We start from the raw sequence: 20,668 nt of genomic DNA, 5'->3' as shown, positions 1-20,668 counted from the left end.
CCCGATCCGAGACTCAGTATCCCTCGCCCTATATGGCTTAGTATCGCATTTAGTCACTATATGGAATAAGTGGCATGGTGTTTTTAGTTCTATCAAGCTTTTCCAACAAATGTTGATTCGCCACTCCAAATCACAATGGATTGGACGTCTAGCAGTGTCAATTGCACGGAAAGATGAACATCCACAGCCAGTTGAAGTCAATTGGAAATCTATTATTGCCATTGAATTTATTTTGCATTACTTCTTTTTCACCCCCACTTCCATTTTAGGGTACTTGCGGATCATTTCGGGTAAATTTGGAATAATTTCCTCTTGATTAAGAGGGACTTTCCGAGATAGTTTTTGTCCGCTAGTTGATTCCTGCTGATTTAGGGGCATTTTCAGGTTTCTTCCTGCTGGTTTATGGTTCTTTATTAACTAGCTGCAATTAAAGGAACGATCAGGCAGAACAACCCCACGGGCCGGAGTGGACTCTGTAGCGGGCCACTTCCGGCCCACTGGCCGTGTGTTTGATAGAAAGGTATTTTCAGAGCATTTCTTGCGGCACTACCACCCGGGCTGTCTTTAAAACTAAAAATATTTTGGCCCATTTAATGCTAACATGCATTTCACTGGATGAAAAAAATACCTTTGGAAAAACATCGAAAGAAAAAATATTAATAATAAAATCAGCATCAGGACATCCCTGGGTGGGTTTCCTCGCTCTAAGTGGGACCTTGCCTGAGTTTGGAGAAAAGAGCTCATTTAGATACCCCCCACCCCCTCCCACACACACACCTTGGGATGGTGCATTGTCCCATTCCAGCACTCCAGTTGCGATGATGTAATCAATGCAGCAAGCTTTGAACTTGCGAGCCGTCTGCATGCCCCCCACCCCTCCTCCACGCGGTCCCATCAACTAAGTTAAATAAATAATACCAACAAAAAAGACCCCCGCCCCTTTGCTCGTCAATATTTTACACTGTCCCGAGTTGAGAAGCAACTAGGTGAAAACAAGTCACTATTCTGTCATGATTTCAGTGCAATGCAGTGGCCGACAGAGTTTAATAAAGGAAAGCTGTGATCTGTGGACCCTTTTTTTCCCTTCTTTTTCTCAGCATCTATTCCATTTTCTTGTCAGCGTGGAAAAGACAAAGCACCACGAGGAGCGAAAAGTGCGCAAGATCATCCGTCTGCTGCCTGATGTGGCGGAGAAGCATAAAGAAGCGGCACTTGGCCATCGGACGGGGAGCACAATTGCAGCTGGTGAGTTTTTGCTGAGCTGGATTCTGCCTAGTGATACACTTCTACCTGCACTACACTTTGCTAGCAATCAGCGGGCTTCACCCTTTCTCGCTTTATAAAGGAGCAAAGCACCACGGTATCGTTAGCTCTCATACAAAGCGCGTTTAGACGCGTGTTGTCCATATCTGTAATGATCCTTGTGGGCTCTTGTCTGAAAATTAGTGTTTTGTTTGTGATACATTTGGGTGCGGACTTAGTCTAGATTTAATAGGTTATTAAGGTAATTAATTTGAACTGGAAGTATTAGTTGCTAAGAACAACAATTTATTGTTAAACTATGACACGAAAACAGCATTGTTATATTGTAATTATGACTTCACCTCAAATGTTATTTTAGTTTTTACTATTTACTTCTTATTTAACCGCCACCCTGGTGGAGCAAAAGCGAGACAGAAAATGGAAGGAAAAAAAAATACTATATATAATTATAAAGTACAGCTGCAACTGGCTGAAAACACACCGTCAAAAGGTTTTAGCAAAACAAAATGGGAATTGAACCCAACACAAAACATTTGCTGGCCTCAATTCATTGACATCATGACAAGAAGTAAAAATGTTAGACATTACATCCTCGCTCAAAATTAATTTGCTCTCTTCTTGTGACGACGCGGAGGAAAGGCTATCAATCATCTCCAAACCCAAAACTTTGCACGGCAACCTCGCCGAACGGGCTGAGTCACGCTGGGCTTTTCGGACGACCCTCCCCCGCCCTCACTGGGCTCTGCTCCTCCCCTTGTGGTCTAGGGACAGCCTGGTGGATCAAACATGCCTTGACTTGTTGAGGCGGCCAAGTGCAGAGCAGCTTTCGCTTCAACCGAGGACCACCAGAACCAGGAGCTGCTCTACTGACTGACCGACCGCCTCGGGTGAGTCATTTCAAGGGCCTGGCCTGTAATTTTAAAACTGTTCCGTCAATGTCTGCCTTAACTGCGACTGTTGCCACGAGCAAAACATTCAAGCTCAAAGTGATCAGAATCCCTAATAATAATTTCCTCCAAAAAAGGTAAGACTTTGTTGACAGAAATCCTGATAAATGGATGGACTGATGTAAAGCCAGACGGATCTTGTTAAATTACAGTTGATACCGGTTGACAAATTGGGTTTAACACTAGCATTTATTTTGAATGGAAATCAATACGGTTAGATGTCTTCCAGCACGCATTCATTCATTTTCTGGACCACTTATCTTCGCGAGAGTTGCGGGGGGTGCTGGAGCCTACTGTGGGCAGCAAGCAAGGGACACCCCGAATGGATTGGCAGCCAATCGCAGGGCGCAAATAGACAGACTATTCACATCAAATTCATACCTGAGGGCAATTTAGAGTGTTCGACCAGGTATCCTAACACGCACGTTTTTGGGATGTGGAGGGAAACCAGAGAACCCAGAGAAAACCCACACAAAAACATGCAAACTCCACACACTGAGGACCAACCTGGGATTGAACCCTCAACCCCAGAACTGTGAGGTAGATGTGCTAACCACTCTTCCACTACTTAGGAATTTCTCATCTCATTTTCCGAACCGCTTTATCCTTACGAGGTTCACAGGGGGTGCTGGAGCCTATCCCAGCTGATTTCAGATGGGAGACACCCTGAATTGGTTGCCAGCCAATCACAGGGCACATGGAGACAAACATTCATGCTCACACTCACATTTTTTTTGGGTGGAAACGGGAGTACCCGGAAAAAACCCATGCAGGCCCGGGGAGAAAATGCAAACTCCACACAGGTGGACCGACCTGGATTTGAACCCAGGTCCCCCACTACCCCTACTTAAGAATTTTTCTACTCAAAATCTAAAGTTGGCATAACTTATATTAAACTTAAATTTTTCCAATTAGTAATTGACACAATAAAGTACATGAAACCTGACATAGAAATGGCCAAATAAACGCAATAAAGAGCATCATCATGACACAAATTCCCAACAGAAGCCTCATGACAGGCTAAGCTGTGAGCATCATGCGTCGTGTTGTACAAGAACATGGCGTGGTAGTATATAGTGATGTCATTGTTAACCATAAGGTGATTAGCTTTGTGGAATGGGATTGGATAAGGAAGCATGACTGTTGTTAGCAACAACCCAACAACCCAGTAACAAAGTGTACCAATAGCTTTAACATAATGACAAGGCACCAAATGATTTGCATTTGTTTAGTAAAGAGTCGATTGAATTTGGATCACTCCAGCAGGATTAGATCTCATATGATTGATAGAAATAAATAATCAATTAATAATAACAATAACTGATTAATAGTCAGTGTTGATAAATAAATAGTCAATAGTGATAAATAAATTAGTAAACGTCATAGGCAATCAACGAGTAACAAGTATGTAAGTGCACAAATAACAACAACAAACAAACATGAATAATAAATACTTTAAAAAAAATAGTTATTTTTGGCCAGACATGTTAATTTACTTCCTGCCAAAATTGACTTGTGAGTACCCTAAAATAGACCCTAAATAAAAAAGAAGTGGTGCAAAATTAACAACCATGAATGTCCAATTCACTTCAACTGGCTGTAGGTACTCATCTTTCACCAAGCTCTTTTTTTTGACCCAAAAATAAACTAGATCGGCCCACATGAAATCTAAACTAAGTTTGAAATACCTGATTTAGTGTACTAATATGCAAGCTTTGGGGATAATGGGAGGAAACCAGAGTACCCGAAGAAAACCCACACGCCCAACGCTAACCGGCGGAAAATTCTTCTCCGAAAATCTTGGCGTAAAAATTAATCGAGCAGTCTTGCTATTTTGCACGCCGTTCTCCGGGACGCGTTTGCAACTTCAAAGTGGGTTCGCATCAACCGAGTCGCGCCATTGGTTGACGCAAGATGACCTGAAAATTGTCTTACTGTCCAGTTACACAAGCGGAGATCGCATGACAGCAGACTCTTTACGCCTATTTCACTCTCGTCTCCTTCCACCAGGTCGCTGCTTCTAGTCCACACAGTCCCGCCACCAAGCGGAGTCCGCGTGGGGGGGGGGGCGTACCGAACAGTCCGGCAGCCAAAAATAGCACTGCAGAGATGGCGAGGAGACTGAAGCGATATCCCTTTGGTAAACATCTCTCAAGCATTTCCTCTACGCGAGGAGATCAGACACACCAACACGGCTCTACAAATCGAGGTAAATCAATCGGAGCACTCTGATGCAAAATCATGAGTCACCAAATGGGGGTCTATTCTTGGACTGTGTGTGTGTTTGCTCAAGTTGTGGAAACTCAGAGCGGCGCCGCACACCAGGCGAGAAGACCGGAGGGTCCAAAATCTATTTGGGAATATGCTTTAGCTCACTTATGGAAACCGGTTGGGGTCCAATAGAGTGCATTTTGTCATTCATTCCATTATTTGCATCCCAGTTGCCATCCCAGTCAGAAACAATGGGAATTGCCTTCCTTTTTGAATTAGTTCAGCAGACGATCCTTTCCATTCATACCGTATCTCAGTGCAATGATTTTCCCTTCAAAGAAAAACATTTGCACTCCCAAATAAAAACCACGAATATGAAAAATGTGAATCAGGGGCCGTCTTAAACGAGAGAAATGATAAAATTTAACAATATTAAGGCAATTTTAAGGATACCGCTTTTACGAGGAGGCGGCTAGTATGCGAGAAAATACTGTAATTGCCCAAAGAATCAATGATGTCATCAAATATTTGCCTTCCTTCAAAAAGTTCCTGATCCTATCTTATATTTTTCTAGCTCCGCCCCCTGGGAATCAATCTGATCATGTTCTACTTGTCTTGTAGAGTTTCCAGATCCAAGTCGATCCACCCTGAACATTGTGAGCGTTCAAGGCCCCCCCATCGGTTGCGGTGAGGGCCAGCTGGCGTGCGGCTGCTGTGGGTGTTTCTCTGGCAGTGTCTTAGCTGGTTGTTGTGAGGAGTGAGAACGAAGCAATCAGCAAGTATACTGCCGTAGAAATTCTTTGCAATAAAAGTCCTCGGCATCCTTCCGTGAGGGATAATTGAAGGAAGGCATTGGTTGTGGAACAGAACCAATGTTGTTTTCTAAAGGGACGTCGGCTGCCACCTAGTGGCTAAAAATAATACACATACTATTTTGCAGAGTTTAGTTTATACAAGTTTTGTATAAATGTTTACTGAAGTGTGTTTTCGCCCAAAATTTGTATATGTGATTACTAAACTGTTTTTCCCCTCAAAACATCTATTAAAATAAATTTTAGCTGGAGTCCCTTTTTTATTCCACCCAAAATCAAGATTTTCATTTTGTCTACATGCTAAAGTGGATTCAGTGGCATCTTTTTGATTTCACAACAAACATGCTTGCCAAATGTATCAAATTTTATACCAGCGAGAAAAATGGAGGTAGCAAATTAATTGTTTTTTCATTGCTGTCCTAAACACAGGTTATCTCAGTTTTTGGACGAGGGATTTTAATGCTGTTGTACATCAAGTTCACCGAAATGTTTTTGAAATAAAAAATATCTTGCATAAAACGTTTAAAAAAACTCACTTGTGACTGTTGTTAAGGCTGATCGAAGGTCCTCAAAAGTGTGAATCAGGGGACAGCTTATATGTGAGAAATTGTAAAATTCAACATTTATTCGACCGGAGGTCGTTGATAGGGAGGATTCTGTAAGTGTCTGCGCCCCGTCTCTGTCGCTAGGGGGATGTCACTAGAGGACAAATGCCGCGATATTGTCCGCAACCACAGCTGGGTCAAATAAAAAAACCTGATCGACCGCCTCCGGTCAATTATGTTTACTATGTTACCTTTATTAGGGGTGCGGCTTTATTTACCAGGACATACGGTCTATATAAAAAAGCACACACACCTGTTTGATGGATTACCAGTCAGATTCCGAATTTGCACTAAAGGTATTTAACATTTTGCTATTGCACTACTATAAAACAATAAATGTACAGGGTGACCCAAAAAGATGCGTACCAATGGAAACAGGTACGCATCTTTTTGGGTCACCCTGTATTTTCATTGCGCGATGAGACAAAGTTAGCCGAGTAGTTTGGCGCAAAAGCCCTGCCCACTACGTGGTGGCCACAAAGTGCCATGTCTCGTCCCTCACCTTTCAGGAAAGCGACTATCCTGGGAGTCGAGTGGGTCATGGCCATCCACACATCCAGGATTTTTACGTGGCTGCTTCTCACTTCCGTCGGATTCGTGCTAGTCGTTCTATGTCAGGAGCAATTTAAAGTGAACAGGTGTGTTGTTGTTTTTTTAATTATTTTGGGCACAAAAAATGTGGGGAATTTTTATCATTTAGCTAAATGGTCAGAATAATTTTTGGAAGCTAATTGAAACAGAGTTTAAATCAATTACAGGACTGAATATGAAAATAATTAGATTCTTGTATCTTAAAAATCATAAAAATGTGATGGGTGGGTGTTTAGGATGTTAATCCAAAAGAAAGATGTTTTTTTGCAAGATATTTTATTATGTTTTATGGTTATTAAATTGAATTGATTTTGTGCTTGTATATAAAACAGAAAATTGATATATAAAAGTAAATTAAGCTGAATTGAAGCATACATTTAAAAGAAAAAAAAGCAGTTATTCAAATAAATAAAAAAATGAAAACACTGGGTTATAAAACAATTAAAAATTAAATTCATATGATTAAAAAACAGCAGCCTGGCGGGTGAGTGGTTAGCACGTCGGCCTCACAGTGGGGAGAACTGGGTTGAAATGCAGGTCGCGTGGGTTTTCTCCGGGTACTCCGGTTTCCTCCCACATTGAAGATATTGGTCAGCTGTTTTACAGACCCAACAGTGTGAGCGTGAATGGTTGTTTGTCTCAATAAGCCCTGCGATTGGCTGGTTACCAATTTAGTGTGTCACCCACCTGTGGCCCCAAGTCAGCTGGGATAGGCCAATGTCCATCCATAGTGTAAAAAATTTGCGCCAAAATATTTTTCCTCTTTCAATGCAGATGGGCCAATTTCATTGTACAATTTCAAACTATCGTCTCCAAACGGCATGGCGCGGAAACCGCCACCAGTCCCGCCATCTTAAATGCTAGCACGGTCACCAAACCGGTGACGTCAACACCCGTCAAAGCCTTCAAGCCCACCCGAGAAAAAACATCGACACGTGGTGTAGCCCGCGAGACCTCCATGCCCCTTCTCTTCGCCAAAAACTTCTCCAAACTTCCCGTGTGGGATTTCGAAGATGTGTACAACCAGGACGCCGCGCCCGTGAACCGAGTAAATTGGCACCGTCGCCGTCGTGGGAAAGAAATGGTGTACCTGAACTGGAGTTTCGTTTTTTCGTTTTTTTTCCATCCTCAGGGGTGCAAAACATCTGTGAGGAATTCAAAGGATGAGAACTTCAAGGAAGCGTTCCTTCCCAACGTACGTTTGTACCTGCACAAGGATAACATCAACATGAGTGAATGGAACAGACTCTCCCATTTTAACAATCCCTTTGGCTTCATGGGATTCTATCACAAAGGTACATGAACATATACAGTAATCCCCTCGAATATCACGGTTAATGAAGACCAGACATGGCCGCGATAATTGAAAAATCGCTTAGGGTCAACCCTTGAACAATTTTATTTTATTTTATTATTATTTTTCTTCAGTGCTGAGTCCTAGTAGCAAGAGTAGCCTTCCACTTACGAGTTTCAGCATGGATTTTCACACTTTTTCACTGAACTTTAAATATTTTTTTTTTTATAGATGTTATGTCTTCAGTTAAATTAATCCCGGAACCAAAGGAACCTCTCCTCATCCCCCGCCCAGGCAGTAATGGTTGTATCCGCTGCGCTGTGGTGGGAAACGGCGGCATCCTCAATGGCTCAAAAATGGGGAAAGAAATTGACGCACACGATTATATATTTCGGTAACACCTTCTTTTATCCATTTTTAAATATTACATTAGCAGGGGCTTATTTTGTCCTCCTTTCCCCATTTTACTTGTACTTTCTATTATTCTTTTTTTGTGCTTGCTTTCAATTCTGGCTAGTTAATGAGTTGTACTTTGAATTTAGGGGGGAGACATAAATTGTGTCCTGCAATATTGTTTGAGCCGACTGTTGATCCAATCAAAACGTCAGCAGCCTTCTTTGTTCTTGATGTTCCGTGAGCTTCAGGATGTTTTAAATAAATATTGCTCAAGCTGCGCGCACATCATCCAATATAATCCAATCCAATTTTACAACTGCAAAATGCGTTAGAAAGCAGTTTGTCCGCATCCTAAAAACTGCTACATTTCCAATTTCATCTCATTCCGATTGAGAATTTCTAACACCTGTGTCGTGTGTTTGTGCGCCAGGATGAACGGCGCCGTCACCGAGGGGTACGAAGAGGACGTGGGCAACAGAACGTCCGTGTATGTGCACACGGCGCACTCCATCACCATGTCATTGTATGTGTTCAAGAAATACGGCTACAAGTCAGCGCCCCATGATGACGTAGGCCCGCTTTCAACTCCATCTTATTTTGTTTTACGCCGTTGTTAGTCACTCACGCGACCCGATTTATACAGGGGATCAAATATGTCATGATTCCAGAGGGCATGAGAGACTTCCAGTGGCTCCAAGGACTCCTTAGAGGAGAGAGGGTATCCCAGGGCCCCTACCATAACCAAAGGTAATGCAAATTCTTATTCTTATGCCGTAATTAGAAGGGTACACCTTGTATAAGATGCCCCCTGGCTCCCAATTTGAATGTTGTATTTCTGAGATACTGTATGAATCAAAATCACATTATTAGGGTCAACATCATAATTGATATTAGTAATTCATCGAGTAATGGTTGTTGTCTTATTGGAAAATAGAAAATAAATCATCGAATGGTAAAAGTTAATTTGCTGACATCCACTGGTGAAAAACAATATAGCAACACTGTAAATCTTGTGCGCATATATAAATAAGCCTTTAAAGAATTTTAAGGAACTTTCAAGAAAATCCCATACAAAAGTTGTTATATTGCGTACACAAGTTGAAATGATAAAAAAAATGCGCAAAAAAACGTATAAGTTGACAGTTATGATATATTTATGTTTTGAAACCTTCCAATTAGGCCTCGCACGTACTACTCGGGGCAATACAACGAGAGCCGCTTCTACGTTCTTCATCAGGACTTTCTGCGATATGTTCGAAACAGGTTAGGCTCAACTCAAATATTTCATGTTTCTGATTATTGTTTCTAACTCAAAAATATTTTCCAGGTTTTTGAAGTCTCCAAATCTGAACAAAGGTTTTTGGGCGATAGTCCGACCAACCAATGGTGCTTTTGCACTCTTTCTGGCTCTTCATACATGTGACAGTGTAAGCTTTTTCTTCTTCTACACAATTATAGACCCAAATGATTTGTAGGAAATTACCTTTTTTTACTGTTTGTCTCTATGTACCGTGTTTTTCGAACTAAATATAAGGCGCAGCAGCCAAAAAATGCACAATGAAAGTGAAAATAAACTTTTAAGTTGCATTTTGGGGGGATTTTTATTTGATAAGTTCCAAAACAAAGAACAGTCAGCTTGAAAGAAAGGCATTTCACAAAAATATGAAGAAGAAAAAACAATAGAGTAAAAAAAAAAAAATTGAACGTTTTTTCTATTGACAAAAAATGTCCTCAAACTCCAGGTTGACGCGTACGGGTTCATGACGAGAGATTACGCCAAGTACTCCAACTACTATTGCGAGAAGTACGCCAAGAGCCACGTCATTTTCTACGCCAATCACGACTACTGGATGGAAATGAAAATGTGGGAAAAACTACACAACAGCAAAATTATTCGTCTGTATCAAAGAAGTGAAAATCAACCACCTGCAAAGACTTAACTGGTTTAAACCATTTCTTTCTACAAATTGACATTTGATGATTGTGTTAAAAGACTGTTTATGTAGAAGTCTATTTTAGGCGTGAAATAGACTTCTTTTTTAATAGTGTGAATTGGAAATGATTCAAAATTGGTCATCAATCAACTGTAAATTATTGGATTTTTTTCCCAAAAGCATTAAATTTAAAAAAAAAGTCCAAGTGCCATTTTGAATGAATAGTTACATACATTTTTAGCTTTTTTTCCTAAAACATTTAGAATCCAGTCTAAATGTTCATAACTTGGATCCTCAAATTAATTAGTAAAAAAAAAGTGGTTAATTATGTTTAATAAATGTTCATTTTTGGGCTTTGTTGTCTAAAATTGATGTGTCTTACAATATTTGGAATACACTATAGTTTATCCTAATTTGAATCCTCGAATTAATTTGTTCAACAATGACAGATGAATGAATAACTTTTTGTCTGAATGATTAGTAATTATATTCAATGAACACATTTTTTTGCCCAAAAATGACTGATATGAGGCTTAATACATTTAGAATCTATCATAATTGATCTTTTTTTTGTGGATTCCCGAATTAATTGCTACAAAAATGACTAATTTATGTTAAACGAATGATCACCTTCCTTTTTTCTGGGTCTAAAATTAACCGAGATATCTCTTAAAACTTTTTTATCACTATAATTGATCCTAATTTGTATCACATAACTATTTAGTAAGCATATAATCGACTTTTTGCCCTTATATTATCTGGTCCCCGTGCGTAAAGGATTGTTTTCTACACTCTGGGTAATAAATTAGTTTCGGGGTCGTTTATGGCTATTTATTGGTCCATAACAATGCTTAAATCGAGGGTTAAATCCTAAAATAGCATCGAATGTGACTGTGAAGGAAGAGGAAGAGGAGGGAGAAGAGGAGGGTGATTTAAAGGCAGATTGGTCGCCTCAAAGTGTTTGTTAGGTTTTTTTTTTCAAAGTTTGGTCGGTCCAACTGAGAAGTTTAATTAGCCTAGCTAGCTTTCTAGCAAGCCTAGCTTTTAACTTGGCAAAAACAATGGCGGCGACGACACACAACCAAACCGTTGTGTACTTGTCCGAGCGGGTGGTGGTGTTATTTTCCTGCTTCATGTCGTTTGTGGGCTCTTCGCTCATTATTCTAACTTACGTGACTTTGGCTGACTTGCGGACGACTCCGCGCAAGTTGCTCCTGTTCTTGTCGCTGTCCGACTGGCTCTCGGCGGCGTCCTACGCCTTCGGTGTGGCGAAGAGATTCGAGTCCGATTCCTGGGACTGCGTGGTCCAAGGAGCCATATCCACGTTCTCTAACACCAGCTCCTTTTTCTGGACTGTGGCCATCGCCGTCTACTTGTACGTTTTCATCGTCCGCTCGAGTCAGAGAACTGCCGACGGGCTTGTGCTGTTCTTTCATCTGGTCAGGTGGGTGCTCTCCTGGGTCACGTGTCTTTCGGATGCCCCCCACTCACTGGTCTTACTGGGATATCCACTACTTTGGCCCCAGGGTCAGTGGCGGAACTTTTTTTTAGTCAACTTGCCCCTTAACTTGTGTTAGAAATAAGAATAGAATGTAGTATATATACAATAATACCTTGAGATGCGAGCTTAACATGTTCCGGGGCTGAGCTCGTATGTTGATTTAATCGTATCTCCAATCAACGGTTCCCATAGAAATGAACTAAATACACCTGAAAACACACCAAAAACAGGATATTGCAATGGTAAAACATTTTTATTTGTTCTAATTCACCATCTACTAACTATTTAGTGGTTATGATGTTGAATACTAAACCCCAATTTCTATCAACAGGCCCCTTAACTAATATTAAAAATAACAATAGAATGTATACAGGGTAAGGCAACTGGCATTTGGTTTACCTCCGCATGGTTGAAACCGTTGGCGTCATTGAAAGTAAGGATTCCGGCATAGAGCGTATAAATCACTGGAAAACAATATTACAGAGTCCGGAAAAATGATCTAATTATCAACTATGCAACAATGTATCATTTTTATTGCTCAATTTCCATTGCTATCTATCTGTGTGATTCTTTATTTTGAATTTAAGTTTAAGTAATGGATTTGTGTTAGAGTGGGACTTTAAATGATGTCTGTAATTCTTGTCTTAACTATTTTGTTTTATCTAGCTGGGGAGTTCCTCTGGCTATCACAGTAGCGGCTGTGTGTCTCAACAAGATTGGCTACACGGCGTCCGAGGTGTCTGTGGGCTGGTGCTGGATTAAAATCCACGCCGCTGACCGTGTCCTGTGGATGCTTCTGACTGGAAAAATCTGGGAATTCTTGGCTTACCTCACCCTCCCTGTCCTTTACATCCTCATAAAAAGACACATCCACAAAGCGGTAAGCGAAAATTGGCTCCCACTACAAAAATAGCGTCCAAAATGAAGATTATACATGACCTCACACCATAGCGGCTATCTAAAAGTCATTTATTGGTTATCTTATTTCCTTTCGTAACACAGCACGCGGCACTCTCTGAGTACCGTCCACTGGTGGCCAACAGGACGACATCGTACTCGTTTTCGTCCATGGCGGATATGAAGCTGACTCTCATTCCCGTCATCTTTATCGTGTTACGCATTTGGAGCACAATCCGCTTTGTCCTGTTGCTGGTTGGATCGCCTGCAAGACTCAACCCTGTGCTGGTGACGCTACATGTGAGTGGATTTTGAACTTTTCTAGAATTCTTGCAGGGTCAAGCAAACCTTTTGGAGCCATCCAACTCCGGGAAACTGTAATCGTATGAGGCGTTCAAGGCCAGCGCGTCGATTAAAACAATGATTGTTTTGGGTTAGGATGACCGTCCCTACCTCGAGAATTTCGGTCAATTGTCCAAATTCAATGGACCATTACTGCCAATCAAAGTGCCGATTTTTCCAAGTTGCCATCTGTTTTGCTAACCTCAGCAGACAGTAAACTAGCATGACACCTGATTGCGAAACCATATTAAATGTATATTGGCCTCGTCAGTTTATTAAACACAATCTGTTCCAATCCATTTAAATATAAGTCAATGGGAGTGAATGAGTTATGGGCTTCAAACAACTAAATATTCTCTTAGTATTTATATTCCTGAAACTTCACAACAATGAGAAAATATCAAATAACAGCAAAAACGACAAAATAATGTTGCTTTTTTTAACACAGGGTTTAAAAAATATATGTATGCGTATGTTTGCCTTACAGGGTATCGGAAACACTTCGCAGGGAGCGGCTAACTGCGTCATGTTTGTGCTGTTCACCGCGCCGATTCGCACGCGCCTCTTGAGCTCGCTCTGCTGCTGCCGTGATAACTCTTTTGGGACGCAACAAACGCAGGATGGGAACCACGAGAGGGAGGACGACGTCACCGATGTCACCCACACCGATAGGTGATACTTGATTACCCACTAGGTCTTGTGTTTACATTTGTACGTCAGGAACTTTATAATAATCAACATATAATGCACTGTGGTTATATACTGGTTGGATTTATTTATCTACTCCGTATATGGATGGGAAAGAAGAATATTGACTTACTTGAAGTAATTTTGGAGGACTCTTCTGTGCTTTTGTTCTCGTTAACGACTGGAAGGAAGAATACTCCAACAAGATGTTATAGAAACCATAAGTGATGGAACGAAATATTAATTGCTACAATTGTTTCTCTTGATTCCATTTTGTGTTTCTTTAAAACAGAAATATTCCATTTGAAATGACTGGAGTTTTGTGGCATGTCAATGATTAGCAGCCCCCAAACCCCTCCCTTAAACAATAAAACAATGGAATGAATATTTTCTGGGACTGGTGATTTCATTGTTTTTATTCTAGAGTCTGAAATCCAAATCTGACTTCCATTGATGTCACCAAAAGTGCTTGTCCTTTCTTTTGGACAAAATGTGTCTTCTTCCCTAATAATGTGTTGCAACTTTGTTGCGTTCGATGTGTCACAGAAGAATGCAAGCGCTGTCATCATGGTCAGTAAACATGACCAATCATCACATGCCATCCTTCCTTTTGGAAACCAGAGATTTTATTTTGTCTTATTAAACAATTCAAATTTTCCCTTTTTTGTTTTAGTGTATTCACTCATCATTAAAGTAAAAAGTATAAAGTACAAAGTAAAGTAAAGTAAAAAGGAATGTATTAAGAAATATTAAAATGTAATTAAAAAAAAGATAGAAGGGCTGAAAAACACAAAAAAACAAATAAGAGTGGACAGAGCTACTCCCACTGGCTTCCAGGTGACGGCGCCATCTTGGGAAAGAATAAAACATTATTTGGACAACATCGGCGGACCGGATTAAAAAGCCTCACGGGCCGTATGAGGCCCGCAAGCCACAGTTTGCCCATCACCGAACTATACTAATGCCAATAGCGAGTGATGCTAACAGAAGTCATCATTTTCACTTGATACTCTGTCAAACAGCGCGTACACATAACAAAATATAATAGCGGTCTCATAATTGAAGAGAGGCTTGAAAACTGCCTTAGCTTTTTTGATACATGTATCGAGAGCTGCGGTTAAGCTAAGAGGCCAATCGGAAGCAGGATTGTTCGCAAATTATTCTGGGAAATGGCGGAAACGTAGTCATCCGCCATAAGTCGTGTGCTTGATGTGGATGGCTGTCTATTTTTGTCCAAAAATGTTAGTAGTCATCTAATACTTACTGCTAATCTCCGAGAAAATGGAGAAGTATGGTCAGTTAATGCTGATGAGGATGCTTTTGTTTCTGTTTTTGTCCTTGTTGGCCATCGCGCATTGTTTTTGCTCCAGGGAGGAATTCACTGGGTCATTTTAGCGTCACTTATTTTATTCAAACTAATTCCAATAGAGATTTATTGCTTGCGTCATTCTGCTAGTGTTATGCTCAAAAATACAAAATATTTATTGCTAATCTAATTACAGGTTTAGTATTTGCACTGTGGACGTTTAGCGGAAGTGGCTTGTATCATGAGACAATCATACATGCCAATAATAATAATAATAATAATCTGGACTGCAGTTGCGTAATTTGGTGTGTATGTCTTTTAGAAACGGTTTTACAAGGATGTATAAATACTTTTAATTAACAGGGCTTGAAGGAACTATATTTTCCTGAGAGTATCTACTGCATTATATATTGTGGTGCAAATTGCGTCTTTTCCTCTCATTTTCTGCTCAAATTATGACAATTTAAAAACCAGTAGTTAAACACTCAGAGTAAGTTAACAATTAAACAACAACAAAAGAATATATTGACCGCAATAACTCACTGACCAACTATATTAAACAATCTAATCTAAAAATGAACCATTTTTACATTTCCAACACAAGCAGTAATAAATAATTACATCAAACAATAATTATATAATGTTCCTTTATATATCTTAAAAAGTAATTAAAAAATATTACTAGGACCATAAATCCTTTGTTTTTATTGAGAGAGTACATGTCCACCGATTTGAGGACACGAGGGCTTCATATTGACGGTTGCTAGGCAACCGAAGATGCATTTGATAAAAAAAAAAAGATGGCATATCTTGTGTTGAGAAATTAGCCCGCTAGAGGGAAGCCGAATTCTGTCATGAAATGCATACTGTACTGCAAATTCATGAATTCCTCTCCTTAGCCCCTCATTGACATTTTAACATGATTATGCAATACCAGTCTTTCCAATTAAAATGGTTTTCATATATGTTGATAGCTTGCTGGGATCGGCTCCAGCACCCCTTCAAATTCTCGTGGGGATAAGCGGTTCAGAAAATGAAAAAAAACAAAAGGGAATTGTTCATATATATTCATATATATATACATATATATATATATATATATATATATATATATATATATATATATATATATATATATATATATATATATATATATATATATATATATATATATATATATATATATATATATATATATATATATATATATATATATATATATATATATATATATATATATATATATATATATATATATATATATATATATATATATATATATATATATATATATATATATATATATATATATATATATATATATATATATATATATATATATATATATATATATATATATATATATATATATATATATATATATATATATATATATATATATATATATATATATATATATATATATATATATATATATATATATATATATATATATATATATATATATATATACATACACACATACACTGTAAAAGGGAATTGTTCCTCTTTCAAATCAAAGCGAAAGCTGACTTTTTATTGGGATTTTTATTGTTAGTAACAGATGCTGAGACGCATGAACCCAGTAGAAAGGATTAAGAGCAAAGTACAGTGAAAGGTTTAGCTGTAAATATGACAATCACCGAAGCACTAAGACAGGTTTTATCACTGTGATGTAATGGATCTACTTTAACAGTTAAGTGTGCTTGGGTCATGCTCCTTTTGATCCTTCCAGCTGTAACATGCTCGATAATTCATATGCTGTTTTTTTCAAATTTATTTTATCTTGTCTTATTTTTTCTTCCTCCAGTAGCCTATGAAATCTGCGAGTGAACATCAGATTCCAGATGGTCACGCTACAGTAAACAGTCGTTCACGGCGAATTTCGAAAAAAGATCATTCAAGCACTTAATGGCGTTGTGCCATTATTCCTCAACTGTACATTCATGTTAGATCAGACTAAAGATTCCAGTAACATAATAACCCCTCTGGATGAAAGTCATTCTAAGTACAATGTACATGGTTCAGCAGACAGGAAAAATGACCAGAAAGCAAGCATTCTAGACATGTACAATGTAAAAATAAAATCTAGACAGCCTATTATCTTAAGTTTTCTTAGTTTCCTGAGGTCCAGACTTTTTTGTTGCAGTTAATTTTCATATTGTAATTATTCCAAGCAATGGAGCATTTGCCAATAAACCTATGCATGTGCAAACATCGTTCATTCATTGGACAAAATGCTTGAAAATACATGGAAGTAAAAATTACAGACCTCCATGGCTCATTTCGTCATTGGTCATTGAACTTCAAGCATTTGTAGGACATTTGGCCAATCAAAGGGCAGGGAAGACATTGACATCATATTGAAATGACGTCAAAGTAACATGAAAAAAAATGTAGGCACAAAAAATGGTAATACACTGTCAGCATTATAAAAAATCATTGGCATATTTCAAAAGTGACCCTGAAGACCAAGTGTCTATTCATGCTTTGTTAGTTCAGGGCCTGGACCATTTGCTAACGATTGAACGATAATTTCTGCTCCTTACCAGAAAATCTTGTAGGAGAATGCATTTGTCAACACAAATCAAATTCCAATTTCTCTCAATGTGCAGGAAAGATTGTATCAAGTCATCCTACGCAAATTTACGGCATGTTTTTCTTCTGCTAATTCACGATTGGATTAGATTGTACAATGTTTTGCTTTTATTGCTTCAACGCTTTCAAAGATGCTTGATCAATTTTCTTTAAGTTTGTTGATGCTTCCTGCTATAATTAGCTAATCACTATCTGTTGGACTTCAGAGTATACAAAGAAGTAGGAAAAACATCCCGATTGCTCATTAATGCCACCACTGTAAAAGAAATCTGTTACACGGTTGGAAAGCATCTTTATTTAAGCCTTGCTTTTGTATTTTTTGTTTTTGTATTTTTTGTATTTTGCTGTGCAGCAGAGAGCTCGCAGATCTGTACTAATTTGCCCTACTTTTCAGTCTGTACCGACTGCGGGCTTGCTGGGGCCGGGCCATCGGTGCAGTTATTTGCCAATTTAAAACTTCTAATGTCATGCACCGTTGCCAGCTGAGCCACCAGGAAGCCCTCTGGTCTTGTTTTATGACTCCAATTTCATTAGTTTTATGATGCGGTTGATTTCATTTATTGGCTAAAACACATGCCACTGAAGGCAAGTTTAGCCCATGTTTCAAACGTGACGTTTTTTAAATAAGCTACCAGAATCATGGCTGCTGGACACCCAAGACTTGGGGGTTATCAATATTACCGACTATTTCTTTAATTCTTCTTTACCGTCTGTGCTCGAGGGAAGCGAATATAATCCCCTCCTCTTATTTGACGAGTACTTATCGTGACAGAGTGCCACTCAAAATCCCATTTGAGCAGCGCAAAGTAAATAGTGAATTCAGTGGCAGAACAAATGGGAACAGGGCAAGGGTGCATTGAGTAGCAACGGCCCTCTTGCATTCGAGGGATGGGGGTTTGGCAGACATATAAGCTTATACTATCCCCACTCTTTCAACGATCGCGGCCATGTTTGGTCTACATCACCTGCGATATTTGAGGGATTACTGTATTATAGCATTGGTTTTAGACTCTTTCCAAACCCAACCACGCCTCCTTTACCCGCTGAAATGTGGCATTGGGTGTGCTTACACCCCCATTCCCCGCCCCTGACTGTCACATTTCAGTTGACTTTGGGCCAGAGGTGGGGGACACCCTGAATTAGTGGCCAGCCAATCACAGGGCACAAGGAAATAAACAACCATTCACGCTCATACTCATACCTGGGGACAATTTTAGAGTGTCCAATCAGCCTACCATGCATGTCTTTGGATTGTGGAAGGAAACCAGATTATCCGGAGAAAACCCACGTAGGCCCAGGGAGAACATGAAAACTCCACACAGGTCGACAGACCTGGATTTGAACCCCGCAACGAGCCACAGTATAAACAAAATTAGATAAGAAGCAAAGATCCAAATTCATTTTGGCTCGGAGCCGGGTGCGGCTCGAGAGCCGCATGTTCCCCACCCCTACTCATGAGGGTTGCTGGGGTGCTAGAGCCTACCCCAGCTGCCTACAGGTAAGAGTACACCTTAAACTGGTTGCCAAGCCAATAACAAAGCTCCTATAGACAAACAGCTATTGATACCGCCATGGATAATTGAAAGTAACAGTACAGATGTCTGTTAGGTTTGAGTCAAATTTGTAAATGTTTATTCAATATAAAGAGTGCTTATAGCTTTCGGTGCTGCGGCATCTTGGGTAGGCAGACAAAGCCTGATTCCTAGCTAATGTTCAGCGGATGTCAGCAGGAAACAAGTTAAATGCAGCGTGACAAATTTGAATTAATAACAAGCTTTGTTTCCAACATGCCACTTCAATTACCTGCTTTTGCCCAAAATATTTGCCTGAGCAGATGAGCCACCGTGAAATTACGCTGATGAATTCTCCTCGCGTGCAATTGCATGTGGTGACTTCAGTTTTGGTGGATGACTGGTTGGCATACCTTCGCCTTTGTGGAGTTGGTGTGTTTCCTCCATGATTGCATCGGTTTATCTGGGTACACAATTGACTCTCACCTTTCCAAAAGCATGCTGGGTAGGTTAAATGAACACTGTCCAAAGGTGGGAATCAGAGTGAATGCCTCAGCATACCTGTGGGTAAAGAAGTTATTTTAGAATTAGAGGACATTTGGGCTACAAAATTCTTCAAAAATACAGTTTTGGAGTTTCTCCTGCCACGTATTTTCCAGAGTATAAGTCACACTTTTTTTTTCATAGTTTGGCTACTAATTATCTATGGTGACTTGTTTGTTTGTATTTTCTCTCTGGCCTGTTATGTTTTCTGCAGGCTATAGTTATCTGAAATACTGTTAACATGTCTATTGAGCCTGTTCTTCTCCATTTTAGGATTGGTACTTTAACATGTTTGTTCTTGCTTTTTAAATTAAAAAATGGCCCTCCTAAAAATGCAACTTGTACTCCATTGCGACTTATATATAATTTTTTCTTCAATGTGTATTTTTTATCTGCTGCGTTTTGAAGTCCGAACAATTTGGTAATAGGTTTGGTTAGCTTATGTTATAGTTATTTTTTTGAATGACATGATTTATTTGGTGATTTTCAAAATTTTGTATGATTACAGTCACATCTTGTTAATGTTTTGGGTAAAGGTGTGTGTGCTTTTCTCCTCTTGTGTCCCTCCGGGCTTCTCTTTCTCTTGAAAACAGCTTTTCGTGATTTGGTAATCAGCCCTTGTGTGTCTATTTAAACCCCGTGTGTTTGTGAGTCATTGTCCGATTGTAAACTTTGTTTACTCCATTCTATGTTCCATGTACCTCGTCTCCCCATATCTTCCCGTCAAGTTTGATTTTGTGATTTGATTTCCAAGTCCCTGTTATTTTCTGAAGATTCCTGCCCTTAAGTAATTCATGTTTTGCTACATCCAAGACCTTCACTGATTCCCTCCATTCAAGTCTTACACAACGTTTCACACTCGCCACCATTTTTTTACAGTTCGTAACAATTACAGCGGGAGGGTTACCAATATGTGCTAATGCTAGTAGAATGATACACGGATAAGCAGTGTTAAAAATGGATGAAATAGTTCACATTTCTTCTCATTACAATTTGCAATGCAAAGTTGACATAAGCCTCTTTCAGCCTTTAGCGTTAACAATTCATAAAAATGGCTCCTTGTTTACAGAATTTATTACAGTAACAAGCTAGGACATGTCCCAATGTCCTTGTACTGTATAAATGATTAACAAGACCAGCATCTGGTCGGCGTTGTGTAAAGCTACATCTTTCTGCAAAGTTCAGCAAAAGTGTGCCAGAATAGTCCCGCGTTATCCAAAAATAATCCTT

The 20,668-nt window shown here is 39.4% G+C and overlaps 2 protein-coding genes and 1 long non-coding RNA gene across 3 annotated transcripts; all 3 read left to right on the top strand.

The window, feature by feature from the left end:
- Nucleotides 1-1,912: 1,912 nt before the first annotated feature.
- Nucleotides 1,913-5,484, top strand: LOC144203939 (uncharacterized). The gene is made up of 3 exons (XR_013327797.1): nt 1,913-2,150; nt 4,221-4,419; nt 5,043-5,484. It is a non-coding gene; the product is annotated as an uncharacterized LOC144203939 (long non-coding RNA).
- A 759-nt stretch (nt 5,485-6,243) lies between these two features.
- LOC144203928 (alpha-N-acetylgalactosaminide alpha-2,6-sialyltransferase 2-like) lies at nt 6,244-10,430 on the top strand. The gene is made up of 9 exons (XM_077727548.1): nt 6,244-6,476; nt 7,204-7,477; nt 7,562-7,724; nt 7,955-8,117; nt 8,550-8,688; nt 8,763-8,866; nt 9,299-9,382; nt 9,447-9,546; nt 9,862-10,430. Exons 1-9 carry the CDS (start codon nt 6,325-6,327, stop codon nt 10,057-10,059), a joined length of 1,377 nt encoding a protein of 458 aa, XP_077583674.1. The 5' UTR covers nt 6,244-6,324; the 3' UTR covers nt 10,060-10,430.
- A 389-nt stretch (nt 10,431-10,819) lies between these two features.
- On the top strand, nt 10,820-13,865 carry gpr157 (G protein-coupled receptor 157). Its single transcript, XM_077727536.1, has 4 exons — nt 10,820-11,497; nt 12,221-12,434; nt 12,557-12,751; nt 13,281-13,865. The coding sequence occupies exons 1-4, from the start codon at nt 11,115-11,117 to the stop codon at nt 13,467-13,469; spliced, it is 981 nt and encodes a 326-aa protein (XP_077583662.1). The 5' UTR covers nt 10,820-11,114; the 3' UTR covers nt 13,470-13,865.
- The last annotated feature ends 6,803 nt before the right edge of the window (nt 13,866-20,668 follow it).

This window comes from Stigmatopora nigra, chromosome 1 (assembly GCF_051989575.1).
Source record: "Stigmatopora nigra isolate UIUO_SnigA chromosome 1, RoL_Snig_1.1, whole genome shotgun sequence".
Classification (NCBI taxonomy): domain Eukaryota; kingdom Metazoa; phylum Chordata; class Actinopteri; order Syngnathiformes; family Syngnathidae; genus Stigmatopora; species Stigmatopora nigra.
The sequence above is the reverse complement of the archived record's forward strand: the minus strand, read 5'-3'. Positions and strand labels throughout refer to the sequence as shown.